This window comes from Pithys albifrons, chromosome 7, assembly GCF_047495875.1.
Source record: "Pithys albifrons albifrons isolate INPA30051 chromosome 7, PitAlb_v1, whole genome shotgun sequence".
In the NCBI taxonomy this organism is placed as follows: domain Eukaryota; kingdom Metazoa; phylum Chordata; class Aves; order Passeriformes; family Thamnophilidae; genus Pithys; species Pithys albifrons.
The window spans coordinates 43035253-43058261 of record NC_092464.1 but is presented as its reverse complement, the minus strand read 5'-3'; the positions used below and the strand labels follow the sequence as shown (position 1 = coordinate 43058261).

General features: G+C 40.8%; 1 protein-coding gene and 1 long non-coding RNA gene across 8 annotated transcripts; one reads left to right on the top strand and one right to left on the bottom strand.

Annotated features, from left to right (window-relative positions):
- Positions 1-621: 621 nt before the first annotated feature.
- On the top strand, positions 622-22758 carry ENTPD3 (ectonucleoside triphosphate diphosphohydrolase 3). 7 transcript variants are annotated; one of them, XM_071561184.1, is made up of 12 exons: positions 622-776; positions 1315-1466; positions 1922-1981; positions 4979-5099; positions 9235-9352; positions 12605-12755; positions 13540-13699; positions 15524-15754; positions 16190-16462; positions 16556-16666; positions 17161-17298; positions 19929-22758. In XM_071561184.1, the coding sequence occupies exons 4-12, from the start codon at positions 4980-4982 to the stop codon at positions 20160-20162; spliced, it is 1536 nt and encodes a 511-aa protein (XP_071417285.1). In that variant the 5' UTR covers positions 622-776; positions 1315-1466; positions 1922-1981; position 4979; the 3' UTR covers positions 20163-22758. The 7 variants fall into 7 exon arrangements, 5 of the variants coding, with proteins under 5 accessions (XP_071417285.1, XP_071417286.1, XP_071417287.1 ...); XM_071561185.1 differs by lacking the exon at positions 622-776 and adding an exon at positions 790-985; XR_011698325.1 differs by lacking the exon at positions 622-776 and having other exon boundaries at positions 1007-1466; positions 19929-20426; positions 21043-22758.
- Positions 1234-4596, bottom strand: LOC139674605 (uncharacterized). The gene is made up of 3 exons (XR_011698327.1): positions 4532-4596; positions 2663-2700; positions 1234-1644 (listed from the first exon to the last, which is right to left on the bottom strand). It is a non-coding gene; the product is annotated as an uncharacterized lncRNA (long non-coding RNA).
- Positions 22759-23009: the final 251 nt, after the last annotated feature.

Sequence of the window (23009 nt, the reverse complement as noted above, 5' to 3'; positions counted from 1 at the left end):
CAAAATGTTCATGTTTGATTGTACAAAAATAATAGGTTTTTCTGTGGAGTAAGCAGTCCAACTAATTTGCCACTTTAGATGGACATCTGATCTGAGCAGATTTGGGTGATTGACCAGTACAATCAGTGGGACTAACTGCCTTAAAATAAATACATTTGGATGGGAGAAGAAAAAGACGCCACAGGAATGGCAATGATACAGGAACAAAAAGTAGAAAAAAAAAAAGAGAAGTTACATGCAACAGACAGCGAATCGGGAGCGACAGGAGCCTTTGTCTTCACGTGCTAGAAATAGCAGAGCTGATTCCCCAAGATCATCATTAAACCAGCTTTTAATAATGTGTTGTCATCAGGAAGAGGAAATTATCTCCACCCCCAAAACGAATAGACTATGAAAGGATGCTTACAGATGGTTCACAAGGCTGCAGCTGTTTTCTTGTTCTCATCTCTTTATTCAAAACCCAAAGATACTGTTTATCAAAGATTCAGCAAGATCATTATGAGAAAAGGAATCAAAGACATGCATTTGGGTTTTTACGTTATGTGAATCTGAATCCTAGAACAATAAATGGTGGCAAAGCAGTTGAAGTGTGTCACTGTGATTCCAGGTCTCGCCCTGGCAAAGCCATCCTGCAAGCTGTAGGATGATCCTCGGCTGTAGCTGATCACACAGGTTGGACGGCAGGATCTGTGACACTGCTTTTACGTATGTTTCTGGGCATGTGCTACCTCCACGGACCAGCCTAGGTGTGGCAAGAAGTCCAGCAAAACTATAAAGTAAATGGTGCCAGCATGCTTGAACTTGAATGGAAATATAGCCCTGAGAGTGGAAGACTACTAATTTCTAGGGGCTGAGAAAAGTCCTCCTGAGAAAGCACCTGTTCCTTTTAGAAGAGGCAGGGATTCTTTGATTCACAGTGTCACCTCTGAAAAACCCCTTTCTGTGCTCGCTTTGGAAGGGAACTGAGGAGCGCGATTTAGGGACGGTCAGCAACACGCTGCCGCATCAGCTGCCGCCAAATCCCGATCGGCGTTTCCGGAAAGCGAGGAGCCGCCGCGGGAGGGGACGGGAGGGAGGCAGGGCCGTGGCCGAGCCGGGCTGGCAGGGCAGTACGGCACCCCGGACCCCCTCCCAGCCCCGCTCCCCGGAGCATCCCTGCGGACACAGCCGCGCCCCCGCAATTCGCGCTGCGGCGACGCCTCGGATGCGTCCAACCGCCGCAGATCTCCTCCCTCCACTTGAGTCAGTTTTAATTTTTTATTACCTGCAACTTGTTTTCTCGGTTTTTTATTTTTCATCTCTTTGGAAATACAGGAGCAGAGCGCGGCCAAGCACCGGGTGAGACTCCGCAGCCCCCGCGGGGCTAGAGGCGCTCCAGCCGCCACCACCCTCCTCCGAGGGGTTCGTCACTCCGGCTCCCGGCACTCCTCATCCCGGCACGGAGCGGCGAACCGGGGCTTGCGGAGGTAGGCTGGGATGGGGCGGGGACCGGGGGATCCGCGGATCGGGGCCGGGTTGTGGTCAGGGAATGGGCGCTGGCCCCCCGGCCGAGGAGGTGGGAGGCATCGCTCTGTCTGTCCGCCGGTTTTTGGGGGGATAACTTGGTGTTTTTTCGCAAACCGCAATCGTGTGAAGGTTTCTCACCTGCGACGGCAGTGAATTGAGGGAACGCTCCACCCGCAATTATGTGTCCATGTGCTTATTTTTTACTTAATTTCTCCTCAACAGGAAGGTGTGTGAAAGCTTCTCGTAAGTTTTCATCATAGGTCTTAAAATGCTGTGGGTGTTTGGGTTTTGGTGTTTTTTTCTGGTTTGTTTTGGTTTTTTTTTTTTTTTTTTTGTTTTGTTTTTTTACCAGCACTTAAAACCTTCACCTGTTGACCTCTTCTGAAATAAGTGATAACCTGTTTGTGTCTCTCAGGTTATAGTGTGAAGAAAGATACTGATGGTGCTTGTGTATACTTACCCTATGAACAAACAGGTCAGTACCTAAGGTAAATGGGCTTGATGTTTCAAGTAGCTTAGGAAAGGGAATTTCAACATGCAATATGCATGGTCATTTTTACAAGTGCGCATTTAACGTAGTTAATATGTTGGTGGCATGAAGAGTTGAGCCCATTTTCCTTTCCTGGCAGGAATTCCTTTTGCTTACAGGTGAGGTGTAGAAAGTGATCCTTCCAGTGCGCTGTGTGGCCCAGTGTACTTAACTGGGTATGGAAAATACATTTTATGCTGTTTCTTCCTTCAGGGTGATGTTGTTTTAATATGCAACAAACCACTTTTTGATACTCCATTAACATCTTGTAATTGGCTTTTTGCCAGCAAGTGTGCAGTAATAGCAGGAGTTCCTTACCTTACAACTCTGTGTAAAATGTGGAGTGAATGAATCCCTCTGTGGTATCTCTGTGGATTTTGTTGAATGGGCAAGTATGACTGTATTGCCTGGTATGTGTGAGTCTTAGATGAGCGTAGCTAAAAGTACAGCCCTGTACTTCTGATCCAGTTATGTGGCAAGATAGCAAAGGTGTCAAATGTGTGATGACTTCAAGAGGGCATGGAGTGTAAGGTGTCCTTTTGGCATACAGATTAGCTCTGATGAAGTTGTCCTGATTTCCAATGGGAGAAGATTGTATGAGGAATGTCTTAAGGGATCTGCCCTTACCTTATATGCTCTCTTTCATTTCTGAAAAGAGAAACCATCTGTAATGAAGACAAATTTCAATATCAGGGAAGCACATCATAAATTCAACAAACCAAGTTTTCCATTTCCCCTTCACAAACAGATGCAGACAAAAATATTTTATCAGTCAAGGCTTTAGTGTTAATAATCCAAAGTTATTATTGCTTTGCTTTTTAGTAATAATTTAGTTTTTCCAAGAGACATTTGCCCTGAGTGTTTTTTCTTTGATGATGACTTATTTTTTTTTTCAGCACTGAACATCAGTGCTTTGATCCAGGAGTGACTGGTATATATTAGGTTGCAAGCATAGTTCTCTTTCAGTTACTTTACAGTTACAGATATATTCTCATACAATTGAAAGCTAAAGACTTTTTCTCCCCCTAAAGTATTTTATCCAGATGGTTATTTGTAAATGTGTAGTCAGAAATCTGTTGTCTCTTTTAAAAAATGGATTGATCTGTATAAATACTTCTAATTAGTATGCCCTGACATCATCTGAAGGTTGCAGAGTAGGTGTTAACATATTTTCTGATAGCAAAAGAAAGATTTCATTCCACCACTTAGCCATTGTGAACATGGTGTTTGAATGCCTCAGAATAGTAAAGCGATTAACAGAATTATATGACTCACCAATGTGGTTGTTAATTTTCTCTTAAAACTGACTGATGATAAGATAATAAAGCTTTTACCAATCTGAGAAAGTATTGCAAGAGCAGATAGGCAGTAAACAAGGAGCCCATATGGATTTAGAAAGGGGAGTTAATGAGTGTAAAAAATGATAATTTGGAAGTGAGATGTGTCAGACTGAAACAAAGAGTTTCCAAAAGCCCATCTGAGTTAGTTTTCACAACAGAAATACCAAGACAAAGAAAGAAAGCTGCAGCAGTGGGCAAAGCTCAGTGTGAAGCTAGTCCCAGAACAAAACAAATTTCATTCTTTTTGAATGTGAACATAGATATTGGACCATGGATACACAGGCTGAAGAACCCATAGGGTTTAGGAAATGGAAACTGTAAAGAAGCATTTGTTTTGCCTTCTCCCGCAGCCCTCTGGCTCTGGTTGGAGCTAAGGAGATGTGTGTTGCAGGTACACTGGGGCTCACACAGTGTGCTCTGGCCAAAGACCACCTTTAAGCTCCTGTCCTCAGAACAGGTTGGCATTGGTTGTTGCTGAAGTTGCTGAGCAGCACTGATATATTCCACTGTCAGTCTGGAGGAATTAGGAGATGGGAGTCAGGATAGATCATGCCAGGCTAGGCTGATAACGTTATGCCAAAACAAATGGTTCCTGAAAGGAGAAAGGCAGGAAAGTTCTCCTTGTGTTCCTCTGACATTCTAAGCTCATCACCTCCCACCAGCTGCCTCTTTCCTCCTCAACCCCTGTGGAGCATAAGGATTTTTGATACGCGGATTGTCAGTATTTGAGGGTACTGAATGGCCTCTTGGGGTTAAGAGCTGTCTGGTCATGGGCATAGGAAAATAAAGGATGAACAGAAATTATGGGAAACCTAAACCACATTTGAATTCTAGAAAACTTTTCTAGAGGATATGAACATACAAATAACCTTATCATTAGTATGTGTGTTTCATGTCACCTTTAGGTTTGTCCAACATAACTACCCTAGATTTACTTAGATTTAGTAACTTTTCATTGCAAAATCTTTGAGTTAAACTGTGTATTTTATATTCTATATATAGTGCAGAGTGATGATAATAATAGGCTCTGCATTAATATGCACACACACATGCACACAAATGTGCTTCAGCAGCAGTTAGTAGAAAGATTCCTGCTTTAATGTTCTTTAAACCTTTTTTTTTTCTGAAGCAGCCTGTATCTCTTATAGACACTAACCTTGCATCGCTGTCAGAAACATCCAGCTGCACTCCACAGCCTCCACCGTTGTGTCTACATGGCTGTGGTTGTTTGTGTGTTGTAGGATCACATGGGAGTGTTGGGTGTGCACTAGTCCGAGCCTGCCTGCCCACTGCCTACATTTCTTGAGGCGTGGGAGATGGTGAGCATGCACCTGCACGTAGGTGCTGTGGAAAATGAGCAGACAGGATAAAATCTGACATCGTTAGCATGACAATATAGCCACAGCCCTTCTAGACAATAAAAGGTTGGTGGTTGCAAAACACCAGGCAGTTCTTGAGGAGAAGATGGAATTTTCATGTAGTGTAATCTAGCTGATGAAATGAAATATTATGAGTCTCAACTGATTGAGGGCTTCAGGCTTTAAGACAGAATCGTTGAATCCTTTCACATTCCTTAAGTCTTTTTCCCTTTTTGTTGTTGCAGGATGCTCACCAGAACCCCAAGTGTTGTTGCCCAAGTGTTCCTGTTTCTAAGCATAGTTCTTGTCATTGTTATTGCAGTGATTCAGATAAATCAGCAACAGATCCTCTCCCCAGGCCTTAAGGTAAGTGTTAGAATACCTCAGGAAGGAGAACAGTGTTTTGAACTGATATTTAATTTAATGTGCCTTTCAAAACTGATTTTTATGGTGTGATTCAAATGAGCTTAAAGCCATAAATTAATGTTTAATCACATCTTCCTCATGGGAAAACTGAAGCTGAGAGAAAAGGAGGATTCGTCAAGAGTCAGTGGCAAAGCAGGAAAATCATTTCTTGATTCCCTCTCTGTGATGCCTATCACACAATGTCTTCTTCAAGACTGAAAGGCCAAATGAGGAAAACATCTCACACTTTTTTTTTTTGGCAGAGATTGGAAGTAATTTTAAAATAATTTTGAAGTGGGAAATACCCAAAGTTTAAATTACATCTCCAAGCACAGCTGGGAAGTTTATGCTGACATATCTTGCAAAGTGCTCCTGTGTATCAAAAGCATTTGGGCTCTAAGTGTGCACTTCATGATTTGCCACATGTTGGGAGTTGCTGGACATTAACAGAAGCAAAGTAGCTTCATGAGGGGGGACAGATCAAACTGGAAAAAACAAACTGAAATACTCAGAATTTCAGCTTTGCCTTATGCTGCTGGAACATGTACTCGGATTCTTCATTGACAGATGTACACAACTGAGGAGAAAACTAGAAATTACCCTTCTAGAGAAGCTGTGCAGTCTGGCATGTTGAGTTCTGTTTCTTTCCCACGATCCTCTTGTCAGATTCTTCTTTGAAGTCCTTTCTGCCTTTCCATCCAATTTAACTGGATAGTTCACATAGTGATAGGCTAATGCCTCATTACACTTCATGAGATTATAAACATCTTTGGCTTTGTCTGAATCATTTGGTGGTGTGTGAGTCAGATAACAGGATAAAACTTTATTCTGATACCCTTTTATGTGTTTGTGCGGTGTGCCAGAGTGTGTGCACTGTTTTTTTGCATGGCGACACAGTGCTTAAGTTGTGCCTCTGTTGTGTCCCAAATTGCTGCTTGCAGCAACCTTACATCCCACCAATTTCCATGCAAGGCAAGACTGAACTGACGTGTATCCCAGCTGAAGCCAGGACAAGGCTAAAGCCACAATCCAAAAGACAGCCTACACATCTCTTGTGTTTGTTATTAATTCAGTTTCACATCCAGAAGGATAAAACTGCTTACCTTACTCTTTAAGGAAACATTGGAACTGCATTGACTATCTGGAGCTGGTTTAGGTGGGGATGTCTCTACTGAATCACAGTGGCTTCGTGGCTGTTCTGGAGGAAGACTGGTGGTTCCTCTGCTAGGGGCTATGGAGGACCCTATGTTTGATACCTGAGATGCTGAGTAGTCCTCAGTGAATGATTAACACTCACAGGAAATAATTCTTCACAAGCAGACAGAGGACCTTGGTGTGCCAGTGTGAAACCCTCCTGCACCTGGTTGGTATGATGGAGCCTGGAAATGGCAGCACCCTAAAGTTAATGTTTGATTAAAATTAAATATGGGAATGATATGATGAAAACAGACTTACTCTTTGTAAATGGATTTGTTCTTCTGTTACTACTCTTTGTATTGTGTGTGGCATAAAAGCTCTTTTCCAGGGTGTACGTTGAGAGTGTCCATTGTGGCGCAAGAGATAAATTATCTGCTATTCCACTGAAGTGTTGTTGCAAAATTAAATATTTTGAGTCCATGGTGATTGGGTTATCTGAAGATTGAGCCAATGATTTGGGAAGGAAGGGCTTGCCCAAGTGCATGAGGATAGAGCACAGAAAGAACTCATGACGCATTGACACACACCAGGAAGTCAGAAGGGTGATAAAGAGGAGCACAAACATCCTTAGTGACATAGTTTGTGGGGACAACTAGAATTGTAGGTGAAACTAGCTCTGCATCTAAGTGGCCTTTGTATCAGTGAAAAAAAATTCTGTTTGGCTGCTGATGTTTTATGAGTCCTGATGAAAAAAATCCTACACCTCTATTATCCTGTTTTTCTTTAAATCGCCTCTCCAGATGCTACATTTTTCTACATGTAAATTTTGCACATCTCTTTTGACTCTTAGGAAGTGTTCTGCCTTGTTTGTGGATGTTATACTTGCTTAAAAATTTTCAAGCCTAAATAGCTGAATTGAAGTGCATTTTGAGTATAAATCCACTTTTGTGGCCTCCATCTTTCCTGTAACTGGGTTAGCTTGTTAGCTTCTCTTGGCAGTTTCCAGAGTGATTGGAAGGCAGGTGGCCTGTCATAGCTGTGCCTGCTTTAAGGATTTGGGTATCTGTACATCCTCTGAAGGGAATGGTACTCAGGCTCAAGAGGTGATTAATCCCAGCCCTTGTTGTTGCTTCCCTATTGGCATTACTATTCAGGATGTACCTGCAGAGCCATTCATATGAATATCTCTTGTATGTTTGGGCAACAAGAGTGGTTGAGTGAATAGCATGAAACTGCTTCAGAAACAGTGTAGGTAGTTGTCACTCACAACGATGACACAGTAAACCCCATAAATAAGCATTCCTTAAAGTCACCTTCCTCCTCCCTCTTCTTCTTTCTTCCTTCTACTTGACTAGGAAATGGAACTCTGAAACTTTTTTTGGGTTAATGTAGTCTCTCAGTGTTGTCTGACTAATCTCTTCTGCTCTATTATCATCCAGCTCTACTTGGCCATGATAGTTAGCCCTAAAAGTACCAAAGTTAAAAGCTTATGATTGGCACTTTTAGCTGACAGAGACTAGATTTAATTAATAGCCCTTGAGCAGATTGGCCATTACTGTGTTATGTTCCTCCAGAGTGGTTATCTCTCTTTCAAGGAGGGGGAATATACTCAAATTATCTTTTGCTAAAGTAGTTACTGAAACAGAACCTGAGGACGTTGTGGTTTGATAGTATCTGTGGAGCCTTTCATCTTTTAGTGGATATGGGTAAATATTGACTGCATAAATATAAATGAAATTTTCATTATCTGACAGTCCTCTGTGGAACAGACTAGACTGGTATTGCTGGTATTCTTTGGGAGCTTGGAGTCTGTAGGATTACAGTAGAAGCTGAGAACTAATCAGATGTGGAAGCTGAATGGTTTGCCACCTGAAGCAGTGATCTTTCTCAGTCAGACCTGAGGCTCCTCAGGGAGGCAGCGGGATGAAATCTGTCAACCTGCTACAGAGGCCCTTACTGCTTTCCAGCCAGATAGAGGCTCTCATTTTTCAGTATTGTCAGGCTCCTGGGCATCTGTCTGTTTTAAAAGAAAAAAGGCTGACAGTGAAATGAACCCTGCACTGTGTGACTCCTATCAATTAGGTGACTTTGGAAGAGAGGAGCAGCTAAACATACTATCAAGGATCATAAACAGGATAAACAGAATTTCAGTTTTCTTCCCCTCATGAGATTGCCTACCCAGCTGTTAAAGTGTTCTGCTGCCATAAAATACGGGAAAGGGAAAAAGTCTGGTCAGGTGAGCAGTGGGACAAGGTGGACTAACCTGTGCTTTAATCCCACAATGAGTTCAACAGACCTGGGGCAAGTAATTTAGATATTTCTCATTTATTTCATAAATAATCATGGGGTAATATTGATTATCTACTCTTTGTTGTCTCACACTGGCACAGCCTGTTCTCAGAGGCAAACTCTCAGGTGGACTGCCTAAACCACTCAGTGGGAGAGGTTTATGGGGCAATTAGAGAAGAACCAGACTTGTTATAACATTCTTACTGTCGACTGTTATGTACTTTACCTCTTTGCTTGTAGCTTTATGGATCCCTTGTGCATCCTTGAAGCTAAAGCCTGCACTTATGTATCAAACCCTTCAGTTTCCACGGAGTGGACTGGGATAATGGGAAATGAGCTCGCTGCAAAATCAGGTCCTAACACGGTGTTATCTATGTGTCAATGTGGATTTTGAACCTGATACTGAGAGGAGATGAGCATTCTCCATCCCCACTGAATTAATTATTGAAGATATGTAGTATGTTCTTTGGTTTGCAGCCAGATTCATTCTGTGCTTGGCTGTTGGATTCATGCCTAAGCGCCTAACACTAGAATTAATCTCTCTTTTAAATAATGCACTGTGCATACATTTTCTAAAGTGTTTGGTGGTGCAGTGAAGTACAGCTGCATATGGGTATTTAAGCTGTCACTGTTTGTTTCTTCATCTAATGTATTATTTTTTTCTCCCCAGTATGGAATAGTCCTTGATGCTGGATCTTCTCGAACTACAGTCTATGTCTATGAATGGCCAGCAGAAAAAGAAAATAACACAGGAGTAGTAACCCAGACCTTCAAGTGCCATGTAAAAGGTGAACTCAAATGATTAAGTTCCTCATTTTTTTCTAGCCTCACTTATACTGTTTTTTTTTCTTTTGCCATTGTGTTCCCCTTTCAGTGCTGGGGAGCAAGAACTGTTAAGACTACGTCTGTATCCATCAGCATTAGTTTTTTTCCTACTTGTAGAGCAAGATGCTCTAATCTTTGTAACAGAGAAAGGAAATTATAGCTAAACTTGATTGACTCCACTGCAGTGCATGAGCAGTGCAGACAGAAGTCAACCTACAGAGAATCACAACCTGTAAATATTTAGCCCTTGTGTTTCTTTTAAAATAAGAGTAAAAAATGTATTTTAATATACCTTGGAATAAAAAGTGTTTGAGAAGAATGAGGGTCTAGCCCTTGTTAGATGTTAGCCATTAAGCTTCTCCATATTACAGAACTAGGAAGCATCTAGTAAAATTATCAAGTAAAACAGCTAAATTGGCTGAACTGTTCCTGACAGGGTAGTTGTACCAAATCTGTAGGTCTTACCTTTGGCTTAGGAAGACCTGTAGCTGTGCCCTGATGGAAGGTGTCCCACAGGTACCACTGGCTACCTGCCTTGACTTTTACCTGAGGTTTTGACTTGATTCCTTGCACACAGACTAGGCTGACTGTTGCTTACACTCCAGTATGGTTCAGTAGAAGTTCTAATGGCTTGTTGTGGATTCCTTCATACCAGCTTTCAAAACTCTTAGTCAACTTCAGTGATATTTGACTAAGCTTTCAAAGATATGAAAATTCCATGCATTTTATGAAGACAGGTGGCCACATAAGAGAGAGAAACGCCTTATGAAATACTAGTAGTTTATCCATAAGGGATTTCTGCAGGAAACACAACTTCGTAAATTATGCTACTTTCAGTTAAGTGAACTTTAGATTACCCTTTTAAGACACAGATTTCAGCACTGACTTTGTTTAATGTACTGATTTGGGTTTGCAAGTTAGGTAAGAGGAGAAGGTGGGGCCACTCAGGAAGTCTCAGTGCAGTTTTTCTGATCTCTGATAATAACTGTGGCATTCAAAGAGAATTTTTTCCTTCTGTCTCAGGCATGATCTCACAAAGTCTTGCATTCCTGTGTGTGCCTGGAAATAGATGCTGGAGATGTATCCTCAGAGGCCCATGAGTAACTAGGAGTAGAAGGCAATGGTTTCTTAACAGCACCAGCATTTCTATCTTCAGTATTAAATATATGTGTGAGCATTGTTACCAATTCTAAAACAAGGAAAGGAAAGCAAGTGTAACAAGACCAGAAGTAATGCACTGTCATGTCCCTGGTGATGTGTCCTTACAGACTGCTGGATTGGTGGGCAGCCTGCCGAGGTGAGAGGTTCACTCTGTTAGCTCACATCTTGACTCATTAGGAACATCGCCTGTAGGAATTCCGGTGAGACAAGAATGCACAGAGAAACTGCATTATCCTTTTTCTCAGAAATGGCACAGGAGAGCTTTGCAAATTTGTTTTTTATTTAGATTTTGTTCTGCCTCAGGAATGTAAAAAATTGCAAAATGGAGGAGTCCAAGTTGCTGTAAACTGTTCAGGTCCAAGGCCTTAACCACAGTTAACCAAAGGACTCCTCATCCCATAGTGTACAAAATCACCAGGGTTCACTCTCCAGTCTTGGATAACTCTGCACTGGAGGAGACAGGTTTAATGGGAGAGGTCTCCAACTAAGCCGTGGGTGACAGCACTTAAATTGGAGAATGGTTCTGGGCATACTGAGTGGCAGACTTTTGCATACCTACTGAACTTTGAAGGTCAAATGCTCAACTATGTAAGCTCTGTGGTGGTTTTGTGATGTCATTTCTGCCTTTATTAGGTATTTCTGTCCCTGTGTGTAGGAAACACCTCCAAATCAAACCCCTTTCTATCTAGTGCAGTTAATCTGCCCTGGTAAGGCTCTAAACATGGGCAAAGCAGGCATTTGTCCAGAATGAAATGGTCACTGCCTTGTGATCTGCTGTCTGAACACTGGAGGATGGAAGTTTTTGCCACCACCTCAGCAGCTGCTGAGGATGTAAAACAACAGTTGCTGCTCTGTTTTCCCCTGGTAACAGCTCTCCTTCCAGCTTCAGGCCTGTTTGTACTAGACTTAAGACTTCTAGATAGTCTTATTTCAAAACCAGGGCTGTGAACATCTAGTGATGATGTGGTAATGTTTATGTTTTAAGTTCACAGTGTCAAAAAAGAGTTGGGGAGTGTGGAATCTGTAAAGTCTTACATATCTTTTCTTCTGTTTTTATCTGTGACTAAACATAAATGGTTTCTCATTTCAACTTGGTAAAAGCCGCCTTTTCCTTAGTGTGGGATCAGGCTGTGCAAGAGATGTCTGTTACAGAAGAAGCAGTTGGAGTTCAGATGCCGCTATTCTCTGAGGGAGTGGCATCATGGGGGTGCCTGGATTTTTCCCTGTGCAACTTTCTCAGCTAGGGAATTTTAGTAAAGAATGTTTTTATTCACACCCAGGTTGAGCCTGAACAAACTGAGCTCCCGCTTGTCCTTGGAGTATTGAGCAAGGCATGAAAGACTTCAATGTTAATTGTTCAAATAGTCGTGCCTTATGCAGCATGGTGTAAGTCTCATACCTGCTTTTTGAAGGCTTTGGAAATTTGGAAAGCTGTTTAATAGCTCATGCACCAGTGCAGTCTTGTACCTTTATGAATTAAAGAGCCGTTTCTACGCATCTTGAAATTTCACCAGCAATTCCTTGCAGAAGCTTCTTTATTTTATTTCCAGTTGAGGGCAGTGAGCTGCAGAGGTGCCATGGTATCCATGACAGTTGTATCAAACCAGATTAGAAAATCTTCGTCTGAGGTTGTGGAAGGAGGGATTTTCTACACCTCAGCAGATCAGAGAAATTTTACATCCATTAGACATGCTATTTTCTACAGCATGTGCCATGAGTAAACCTATTTTCCTCATGAATATAGCACTGCTGTTGTGCTGTTATGTGGGTATACAGTGTATCTTACTCTATGTATGGTATTACAGGTGTGTATGTACACACATAGAAATACAGGGGGGCAGATTGCAAGTGTCTTCTCTGTCTCACACAGCCGAGACAGTCACTACATCCTTTATTCCTTTTTCCATAAGCACTCCTAGTGTTCAGCCATCCTACTCTTGTTTGCAATTACAGGACGGAAGGGGGAAATCTCTTCCTCTTAACACCTGTTTGCTAACTGGACTAATTTGTAGTTGGCAAAGCAGAATGAAATCAATCTACTTGTTCTCTTTTAGGCCCTGGTATATCCAGCTATGAGAGTAGCCCTGGAGCTCTTGCCAAGCCTTTTGATGACTGTCTCAGTAAAGTCAAGGAGAGAATACCAGCTCATCTGCATAAAAACACTTCTGTTTATCTGGGGGCTACAGCTGGCATGAGACTGCTGAGGTATGGCAGAAACTTGAACTCCTCTATATGCATACTAGCATAGCAGTCTGTGAAAACAGAATGTGAAACATGTACTGTATACATTTTTACCCACTGGAAATTAGCCATCTCAAAAGGAAATGGAACCCAGCCAATTTAATTTAATTAACTTTTTTGGTAGGGAAAGTGGGTCTGCATAAAATTCCTCTGTTACATCATATTGAAAAGAAATGCTTCTTTTATTTTGGAGAAGGCAAGAGTTCAATTTTCTCTTTCACATCTGTCTTGAAATAAAGTGTTATGTAAACAGATGATGTTTGTGCACATCCGTGGGCAGCAAAGGCAGATTGAAGCTAGACACTGCAGTTTTCTGATGTGGATGTAACATGATGTGGCTTTTGGGGTCTGTCCATGGCTCCAGCCCTGGCACAAGTTGGCTTTTTATATTTGTTCTGTGGTGAAACAGTGGCAAGAAAGGCTCCAGGACTCTTTTAACTACCAACTGTCATAAAAGTCATCAATTCACTAACAGTAAAGGTAAATATAAGAAACAAAACACCCATGAACTTGTATGATATATAAGCATGTATGATAAAGAGTGAAGTTTTTATGTACTGTGGGAGTTGCTTTCTGAATTATGCTGAATACTTGGCTGTTCCCTATCAAAACCTTCCCATTTAGGGAAACAATGTCTATTTTTTTATTAGGTTATTACAGGATTTTCCTTGAATTGCTAGTCAGTGAACAATAAACATGAAATTGCCTTTCCAGATGCTCAGTGTATCGTGTTTTGTGAATTGCTTAGGTTGCAAAATGAATCGGCAGCCAATGAAGTCCTTGCAAGCATTCAAAACTACTTCAGAGCTCAACCTTTTGAATTTAGGGGTGCGCAAATCATAACGGGGCCAGAGGAAGGGGTGTATGGATGGATAACGGCCAACTATTTAATGGGCAATTTCTTAGAGGTGTGTGGAAAAAACTGCATGCTTTCCTTTTCACTGTTTCTCTCTTAGAAGTGAGAAGTTTGAGAGGACATGAATGTTAAACCATCATAGTTGTGACTTCCATTTTGCACTGAAATCTCTTAACGGGGTCTTTTTGTGGCAGTAATAGAACAAAGCAAACATAAATCAAAGATTGTGTTGTTATAGGAACATGGTGTGGCAAAGGTAAAATTGCTGATCCATTAAAAAGAGCTCTTCTCTAAATGACATGATGCCTTACCTAAAAACAAAAGGTTAGATTGCTCTTAAATGCATTGGTATGTTAAGTGTGATGGGTGTTGATTGTCTTGATGGTGGTGCCAATTAAAGATGTTCTCTTCTGCTTTTCTGTGACTTCCTCAGGTGGTTGCTGTCCCTGCAGTCCTACTGGTGAAGCACCTGCACAGCTTAGGCGATCTCCAAATTGTTTGGCAGAGTTGGCTTACTTGTCTTAAGCAGACAAGACTGTTTGAAGCACTGAGGGTGGTTTAGTTGATGTGGCCAAACATGCCTCAGCTGAGCCAGAGATCATTCATACTCAGTTCATTCCAATACTGCTGAAAAGCTGCAGGCTCTGGAGCAGTAGGCTGAGATACCAACTATCTTGTGCAGACCAAGTGATACCAATATAAAGATACTTATGCTGTCCTTGAACGTGGAATAGTGTCAGGCAGAAGCCTCATAGCAGGGAGAGAGTCAAATGTATTGGAAGATTCCTTTTTATGTGCAGATATTCAGTATAATTTAATTCAGAGTAAAAGCTGTACCAATTTGATCAGCAACTGCTCATCTGCATTCCTGGCAGGAGTGTGCTGCTCTTAACTTTAACTGCACTTCTTCCAGATTGTCTCACTAGGCTGAAAGAAATTTCAGCCAAACTGCTGAGTATTGTTGGCTGTCCTGGTTGAATGGCTCCTGTTAGGTCATGGCCATTAAATAAGCAGGAATTACATGTTGGTGCCGTGCATGATAGCTCAGGGTGAATGCGTTGCATGAATTGCTCCATGTGGAATATCACTAGTAGTAGAGAGAAACTTTCACCCTTCTTGTGACAGTGAGCTAAGAGTCAAGTTCTGCTAGGGGCTGTTTATGGGACTCTTTCACTGTAAAATTTTATTGTGAGTGTTTTCTAGCCCATAAAGTTTCTTTTCCCTTCTTGTATATACATTCATCTCATCATGCTCAGTGAGTAATGCTACCTTAAATATGGAGATAGATAATCATAGAAAATGTATATTTGGCACTGTGACTATGTAGATCAAATACAGAACTTGGGAAATGTTTTGGGCAATAGGGGAAAATGCTGAATGGATCAGATTTATTGCCACTACAGTTTCAGTGAAGAAAATATGCAGATTAAGGTGTCTGGGTTGTTCACTCTATTTTCACTCTCTTTTTCTGTGTGATCTCTTAATGTTCTATTCCTTTAATATTTCTTCTTGCCTTGAAACAAGCAAATCTTCATCCTATTTCCATCCAGATTTGTTCATGGGCATCTGAACTTCAATTCCCTACATTCTAGAATAGACATTGATCTGGCTAGTTCTATGCTTTGATCATTGTGCTGTCCTATTGAGTTGAATGCTATGCTGCATTCCTTTTTCCATCTTTCAAGATAATTTCACTCTGTGAAAGTACATTCCTCTTGTGTAAACACATCTGCATGTTTCCTTCAGAACTACGATTTTTTGGAAAGGGTACAGGCCAAACACAGGGGGAATTCTTAAAGAGTTAAGAGTAGAAAAGCTTGAAGGGAGGACAAGAGATGATATTTCTAATTTGTCTTGTTGTTAAATTTACATATAGAGAAACCTTTGGAGAACGTGGGTCCATCCTTACAGAAAAGAGACTATGGGTGCACTGGATCTTGGAGGAGCTTCCACTCAAATTTCATTTATCCCAGAGGACTCTCAGGAGCACTTCAACAGCACCTTGCAAGTGAAGTTGTATGGTTACAACTACAATGTCTACACTCACAGCTACCAGTGCTATGGGAGGGATGAAGCTGAGAAAAGGCTTTTAGCATTGCTGCTCCAGGTCTGTTTTAGACCCTTTGCTATGTTGCTCTTGCAGGTGTTCAGTAATTGTCTGAGCAAGTTCTTAGGCTTGTGTTCTCTTCCCTTCAGTGGAGTTTGGAAATCCCAGTAAGAGCTCTGTTGTGCTTTGTTGTGGACATACGCACTTAGGTTTCACACAAAGATCTTCATATTTGTTAAAAATTGGTGAGAGTTCTGTGCCATTTGACAAAAAGGCCTGTAAGTGTTTTGCTGATCTTGCCAATGAATTTTTGAGAAAGGAGTTTCTATGAATTACAGTGATCAGCAGTGTTGTTCTGACCAGTCATGACAGTGAACAAAAATACATGCATATACAGTTTAAAAAGATTAGTTAATGTCAAATTAGGTCTTTTTTTGCTTTTGAGTAGTCTTTATTGTTTGGGCTTTCTTGTATTTTTTGTTTTTTTTCCCCCAGAAATCAAATGCCAGTTCCAGTGTGGGTAATCCATGTTACCCTCTAAATTATAATACATCTTTAATGATGAAGTACTTCTCTGGCAGCCTTTGTACACAATCTCTGAGACCAGCAAATTATTACCCAAGCCAGCTTGTGAACTTCCATGGAACAGGAGACCCAGCTCTGTGCCATGAGATGGTTTCCTTACTGTTTAACTTCACTGCTTGCAGGGACAGAGAAGACTGTCCATTTGATGGAATACATCAGCCAAAAGCTACAGGGAATTTTGTGGTAGGTTTGCAAACACAGCGTTTCTTTTTGAGCTTGCTTGCTTTTGATTTCTGTAGGTCTGAAAGTAACCTGTAATCTGCTCCTTTTTTATAGGCTTTCTCTGGATTCTATTATACAATTAATGCTTTGAATTTATCTGGGCACTTTTCCCTAGATGACTTCAATTCAAGTATGTGGTTTTTCTGTTCACAGAGCTGGGCACAGGTGAGTTATTTGGTTGGTTGTTTTTTCTGAGTTGTTGGGGTTTTTCTTTTCCCTTTGAAATCTGTAAAAGAGGGATATAAAAATAATATGCACTGGACAACAGTTCATAATCTTTCAGTAGGCATGTAGCAACCTCAGTATTTGTTTTTCCACTGTGCTTCAAACCATACGGTATTTCTGTCATGCTGAACACTTGCACTAGGTTTCAAAATTTCAATTCACAGTTTTTACCATGCTGTAAAGATGACATGCAAAATTTAGAAACTGTAACATCCTCAGTCTTCAATGTGCAGTTTTGTGCTTATTTTCATCATTTGCTACATAAGCTATGTCACTGTTAGTCTTTCTGAATCTCCATGTCTGGCTATGTCTTTACTTGGCGTTTCTGAAAAATGCTACTAAATTCTAATTGGAATCCAAATATTCTCTAGTTACAAAACTGAAAAGCGTTTTTTCATAAATTACATGGTGTTTTTTAAAACTTTTGCTTTCAGCTCCAGTTTATGCTGCCTAAATTTGAAGAAATATATGCTAGATCCTACTGTTTCTCAGCAAATTTCATTTATTACTTGCTTGTACATGGTTACAACTTCAATGCAGAAACTTGGTCACAGATACATTTTCAAAAGGAGGTGAGTAATAATTATTTTCTCTTACTGTTATTTTAGTGCAAAGTTTAGAAGGAGACAGAAGATGCAGCAGCCTACAAAACTATAATGGTTGTAAACAGCCTCTGTGATTGACTGCCAAATGTTTGGCATAAGACAAAGCCACTTTTCAAGCCTCAGTAGCAATTTCAGCCTGGTTCCAGGGGTTGCATCATTACTTGTAGAGGCTACCTATATTCCTTTAAAGAGCTTGAAGCAAACCTCAAACACTTCTATTTTGTTTCCCCAGTTTGTCGAGGTAGTATCTTGCTCTAGGCAGTGCTCTGCCTAAAACACATCACCAGGCAAGGTCAGTTCGAGCTAACCCTGCTGAGCTGGAAAGGAGAACTCCACTTTTCTGTCTGTTGGCAGAGCCTTGAGGGAACTGGCAAAGAGGGTTTGTAGTGAGTGAGCAGTGGTGGAGGAACTAGGACAGTTCTTATCCTCAGCTGGCTCATCCATCTGTGCCATAATCTGGTTCTGTGGAATATGAATGTGTTTTGATGGAGTATTTCAACTGACAGAGAGAGAAGGCTTACAATATTTGTGCAACAGATGTATATTCCCTTTCACCTCTGCTACTGCACAAAACCTTCTTCTAAAACCCTGTCCCAGACTGTCTCTTAGTGTCTGTATGGCTTGGAAATACTTCACCAGTTGCATGCAAAACCAACAAAAGAATAGGTTGTAGATCTTAAATGCAGGGGACATTGGCAAGCTGTGAATGAGAAATCATAAGCAATGTTTTCTGAACAGTCATATCTATGACTCATGCAGTAAGAAATCAAGTAGGATTTTCATGCCTTATTTTGACCTCTGGTGGGCAACCATTAGCAGCTCCAGAGGAGCATTCAAAGTTTAGCTGTTCTACCAGGAAAACAGCATAGAGCTTACTTTGAGATCTTATTCTGGGCTGGGGGTGGGGTGGGTGGATTTGTCTTGGTCTTTAAAGGTATATTGTATTGTCCCCAGGTCCCCAGACAGGAGTAGCCAAACACAGCAACATTTTTCAGTATTTAGCCAAGACTGTAAGAATATTGAGCAAAATAAACCCCCAGAAGGCTTATTTAAAGTTAGTATCTTTGTTAGCTAGACTTTGCACTAGTGTAATCATGAAACTCCAGAAGGAAAAACTGCATTCTCTTAATTAGATCTGATCATACTAAAACAGAAAGATCTAAGCTTAGCTGATCAGCTAAGCTACCCCAGAGTTATAGCACAGTCTCTTTAAGAGTATGCTAGGAATATATTTCCGTTTAATTAGTGAAACAACTAATAAAAATAACTTTAACCTAATGCTAGAATCTGGGTGAGATCTTGAGCGCAATGATTTGCAAAAGGTAAAAGTTAGAAACCTCATGATGAGAGTTTTTCACCTCTCTCAGCAATGAAAAACCACCTTGATTTATCTGACATCTTTGCTCATGTGTTCCAGTTCTTGTTGCTATAGCTTTCTTTTTATCAGTTAAACAATAGATATTGGGACATACACAGCTGCAAAAAGGGCCAGATATTCCAGGCCTTTATTGTCTCCTACAACCAGTAGCTGACAGCTTTGAAAGTGGTGCAAGCCCTTTGAAAAGGAAAACGACTTATGTTTAGTGTAAACCAAATACATGTCTTGTAGCTGGCTCTCCAAGTTAGCTCTTCTTTACTGAGTTCCAGTGATTTATCTTTAAATGCTCTGTCACCCCCCGCTTATTTTTTGTCTCTGTTTAACAATAGGTTTTTTTGGAGGAGTTGGGTTGTTTTTATTTTTAAGTTGTGGTTTGATTTGTAGGAAGCAGTGATGTGTACTTACCTGTTTTATATAAATAGGCAAACCATTACTGGAGCTTGGGCATGTGGGAGGAGGACAAGGGACACTTTGTCTTTACCCCTTGATCCTGTGCTTATCAAGTGGAAGGATGATGACTTAATGAAAAGGACAGTGGAAAATTGGTAAATTCTGTTGCTCAAATTAGAATGTGGAAAGACAGCAAGGCAGGAGGACCATGGAGCAAATACAAACATACTGCCTTTGCTGTTGTTTTTCCTGTTCCAAAGTAGTTTTTCACTTATGTTTATTTTTTTAAATGGAAGTGCCTAGTGTTTGTTCATTTGCAGGCACCAAACCAACCATAGAACCAAAGATAATAAAGTGTTCATGCTTTGGGGACTTCACCCTGGCTGCCTCTTTGTCCATGTTGGTGGGACTCTTCATGGGTTTTTTGTGTTTGCTGGAACTAAATTATATCCTAGGATTTTTGTTGGGTGAGGCCCTAATTTTAGGAATTGGCACTGTAGTGCTGATTTTTTTGTTTGCTTTTTAAAAGCATGTTTCTTGCACAGAAAATCCCATAACTGGCTGTCTGCATATATACCACACATCCTTGTACCCATCAAATACCTGTGTCTCGCTTCTTTAGCCCAGTGATCAATTTTATTATCATCCTCTGGAACTACAAAAAAAAAATCAGGGTAATTTAAAATACTTCTGTATCTTCTTTGTCTATTTCACTTAAGATTTCTCTTTGCTAATTTAAAGGGCAGTTGCCAGTATCAGAAGTCGAGCTTTTGGAACGTCTTTTCTTTGAAAAATCCATGGCACTAGGGCCCTTCTGTCTTTCTTTCAGGTTGGTAACAGCAGTATAGCATGGTCACTCGGTTACATGTTAAGCCTCACAAATATGATTCCAGCAGAAGGCAAACTTATCCAATTACCTCTGAAACCTCCTCTGTTTGCTGGGCTCCTCGTCTTCCTCACAGCTACGGCATTGTTGTGTCTCCTCTTCCTTGTTTACTTGTGTATTGTATCACATAATCGGAAGGACATCACTCGTGTTGAACATGTATTTATTTCAGAATGAATGAAGTTTACTGAAGACAAATCAAAACTTTTATAGTGCTGTGAAGTAGGACTTAATTTTGCCCTCCATTTTTCAAGAATAAAGACAAAAAAAATGGCTTCAAGACCAGAAGCATAAATGCAGTCTGTGATATGGTGAATTTGGAGTGCTTTTGAAATATTTTTGCAGTTGTTCTGTAAACGTGTTTGTCTGGAGTGCAGCAGAAAAAACATGGGCTGATATGTCACTTTGGTTTATAAGGGATTACTAGCCTTTTCCTGCCAGGTATGTATTATTTTGTGGTTCATTAACTCTGTGCTAATTGGTAAACTCAAATGGTGATGGATTTGATCACAGTGGCAGATGTTTAAGATAAAATTAAACAAGTCAGAAATTGTAGGAGGTGGTAACATGGTAGCTGTCCTTGTGTGCAGTGCTGACACTAAAAGCCCGAAAGTAATTTGATTTCTGAAACTGGAACAAGCATTGGATAATGACAAGAACTGAGAGGGACAGCTGTGATAGAATTGTTTTTATTGCTGATTCAAATGGATTGATCCCCACCACATAAAGGTGTAATAAACTGTCAACACCTCTCGGGATTTTCAAGCCTGTCTTAAACAGAATTATATCTTGTGGTACCATGGAGATCCCAGAATGCCTCTACTATGTTACAGAAGATTTGCTTTGAAGGTTGGACAAAATGCTCTCATGCTTTAGTAACTGAACCTAAATTCAAATGTCTCAGTTACCTCCAGAAGCCACTGTCCTTTTCTCTCTGACTTTCACAGAAACACTTTTTGTATGATCTCATAGTGAAACATTGTTCTGTATTTCCCACATACTGTTGGTCTCAGACAGTCACAGTCTGTGCTGATTTGTCATATACATATTATTTCAGCTGTCTGGATAGAGTCTCAGATCTGGAGTCTTCCAAAGCATTAACATGTTAAGCCCTTCAATCAAGGCCAAGACAAACAGGAGCCAGTCTGGCAAGTCAGCAGAACACCTTTTCTGTAGTGGGGTCAGGAACACATCTGTGGAGCTGCAGTCATGGCTGTAGTGCCTTGGTCAGCCTTTCCACTGTCCTGGCCTCAGTGTTCTTTTAGCAGCATTTGAGATCTACCAAGAAGATGCTTCTGTCAAAACACATTAACTTCAGAGCTTTCCTAGAAGTGCTGCTGCCTTCATGCATCAAACATTTGGCTTCCTTGAAAGCCCAGGCGTTCCCCATGAAACTTCTCATTCCCTTAAGTCATAAGACCACAATTTTACCCAGTGCTTGGTTAATTCTTCGTGATCATATCCCTTTTACCTGCCTGTTGTTTGTACAGCTTTGGTGGTCTTCAGCTGGCTTCTGAAATAACCCTTGAAAAAGCCACTGTCACATCCTCTGCCGTCTCTTCCCTTTTTGTACACTCTTTCTGTTAATTCCTTTTAATATTGGCATATCATGATCTGTGAAGCTGCAAGGGGAATAGAATCATAGGATGGTTTGGGTTGGCACATAATGTGTCTTCTATCCATGCTTCATCTATTCTCCACATTGATTAGGTTATGAGATAGGAGAACAGTGGCCAGTATTTTTACCCATGAATAATGTTTTCAATATCTGCCTTTTGTTTCTGTATCACCTTCTTACTTACTGGTTGTGGCATTGGGATTTTGTTGTCTTTTGAGGTTTTTTTTTTCACAGACTGACAGATGATTTGAAGGGAACTAAATGTCTTTTAAATGGAAAACAGAAAAAAGTTTGTGATTTCTCAAGTGGATCAGTAGTGATGGCTTCTTTATTGGTAAACTGCTATGTCCTGTCAGTCTTGTTGGAGCAGTGGTACTTAAAATAAGGCAGAAGGTATTCTAAGATGATGGAGTGCTCTGTTGCACCAAACTTGCATCTCATAAAATATAAAATTTTCTTCAGAATGCAAGGACATTACAGAGGCTGGCATGAGATAAAGGCTTCATCTTTTGTATGATAGATTTGTAACTGTGGTTACAGGGTAAAGATAAAAAACAGATGGTTGGATGAGAGCAGTAAAATGTTTTCTTCGCTTGCCAATTTTCTGTTAAATAAATGGTATTCTCGAATATGTACTTGCCTTACAAAACCTTTGCTTTTTGAATGGCAGGGCCATTCAGATGTGGTTTCATACAAGTGGAACATGCTTGGAAGTTGGTCTCTTTGGAGCTGGAAGATAAAGAACAAGTAAATTTGGTCAAAAATCATTTGGACTTCCAGATGTGCTGGGATAGACCCAGTGTCTGTTCAGAGAATGCTTTTTCTTCATAAACTACCTGTTTTGCTTTTTTAGTAGTTCCCTCTTCTCCTTTTGTATATAATCTCGCTAACGTGTCACCAGGATGCCCACCTGCTCCATCCTACCTGTCCTGCCAGGCAGGCCTCGGTGACCACAGCTAACTCCTCCCACAAGTGTGAGTTGGAACCAGGTCAGCAGGTGTAATACTGTCCTGCCATCTAGAACTGAACAGATCTCTGGGAGAGACAGAGAACTTAACATTACTTGGGAATGTGTACAAACCATAGGTAATTTATCTTTTTATACTCTTAGTGCCTGCTTATGACCATTAATAAAAATAAGTCATGAAGAGTTAAGCCAAGTGTACTTTCTTTGTTTTTATAATTTTTTCTCCAATAGCAGTATTTTCAAGCTGCAAAACTGTCCTGTAAGGTTCTGGAGTGCACATGGCTCATTATCTTCAGAATCCCTGTTCTCAGCAAGGAAATCCTGTTGGAAATCCTGGACAGCACTGAGGCTGTCCTTCCCTCTGATCTTGGGAGTAACTGTGGCTCACTGGATTGGAGAGCAGGACTGACCCTGCTCCACATCACCCACCCTGCACACC

What these genes read in the sequence shown, in the direction of transcription:
- ENTPD3 (XM_071561184.1), top strand. Translation starts at nt 4,980, where the DNA reads ATGCTCACCAGAACCCCAAGTGTTGTTGCCCAAGTGTTCCTGTTTCTA. An exon ending in CTTCAAGTGCCATGTAAAAG is followed by an intron (nt 9,353 to 12,604) that starts GTGAACTCAAAT and finishes GTTCTCTTTTAG; the next exon opens with GCCCTGGTATATCCAGCTAT. An exon ending in TTTTAGCATTGCTGCTCCAG is followed by an intron (nt 15,755 to 16,189) that starts GTCTGTTTTAGA and finishes TTTTTCCCCCAG; the next exon opens with AAATCAAATGCCAGTTCCAG.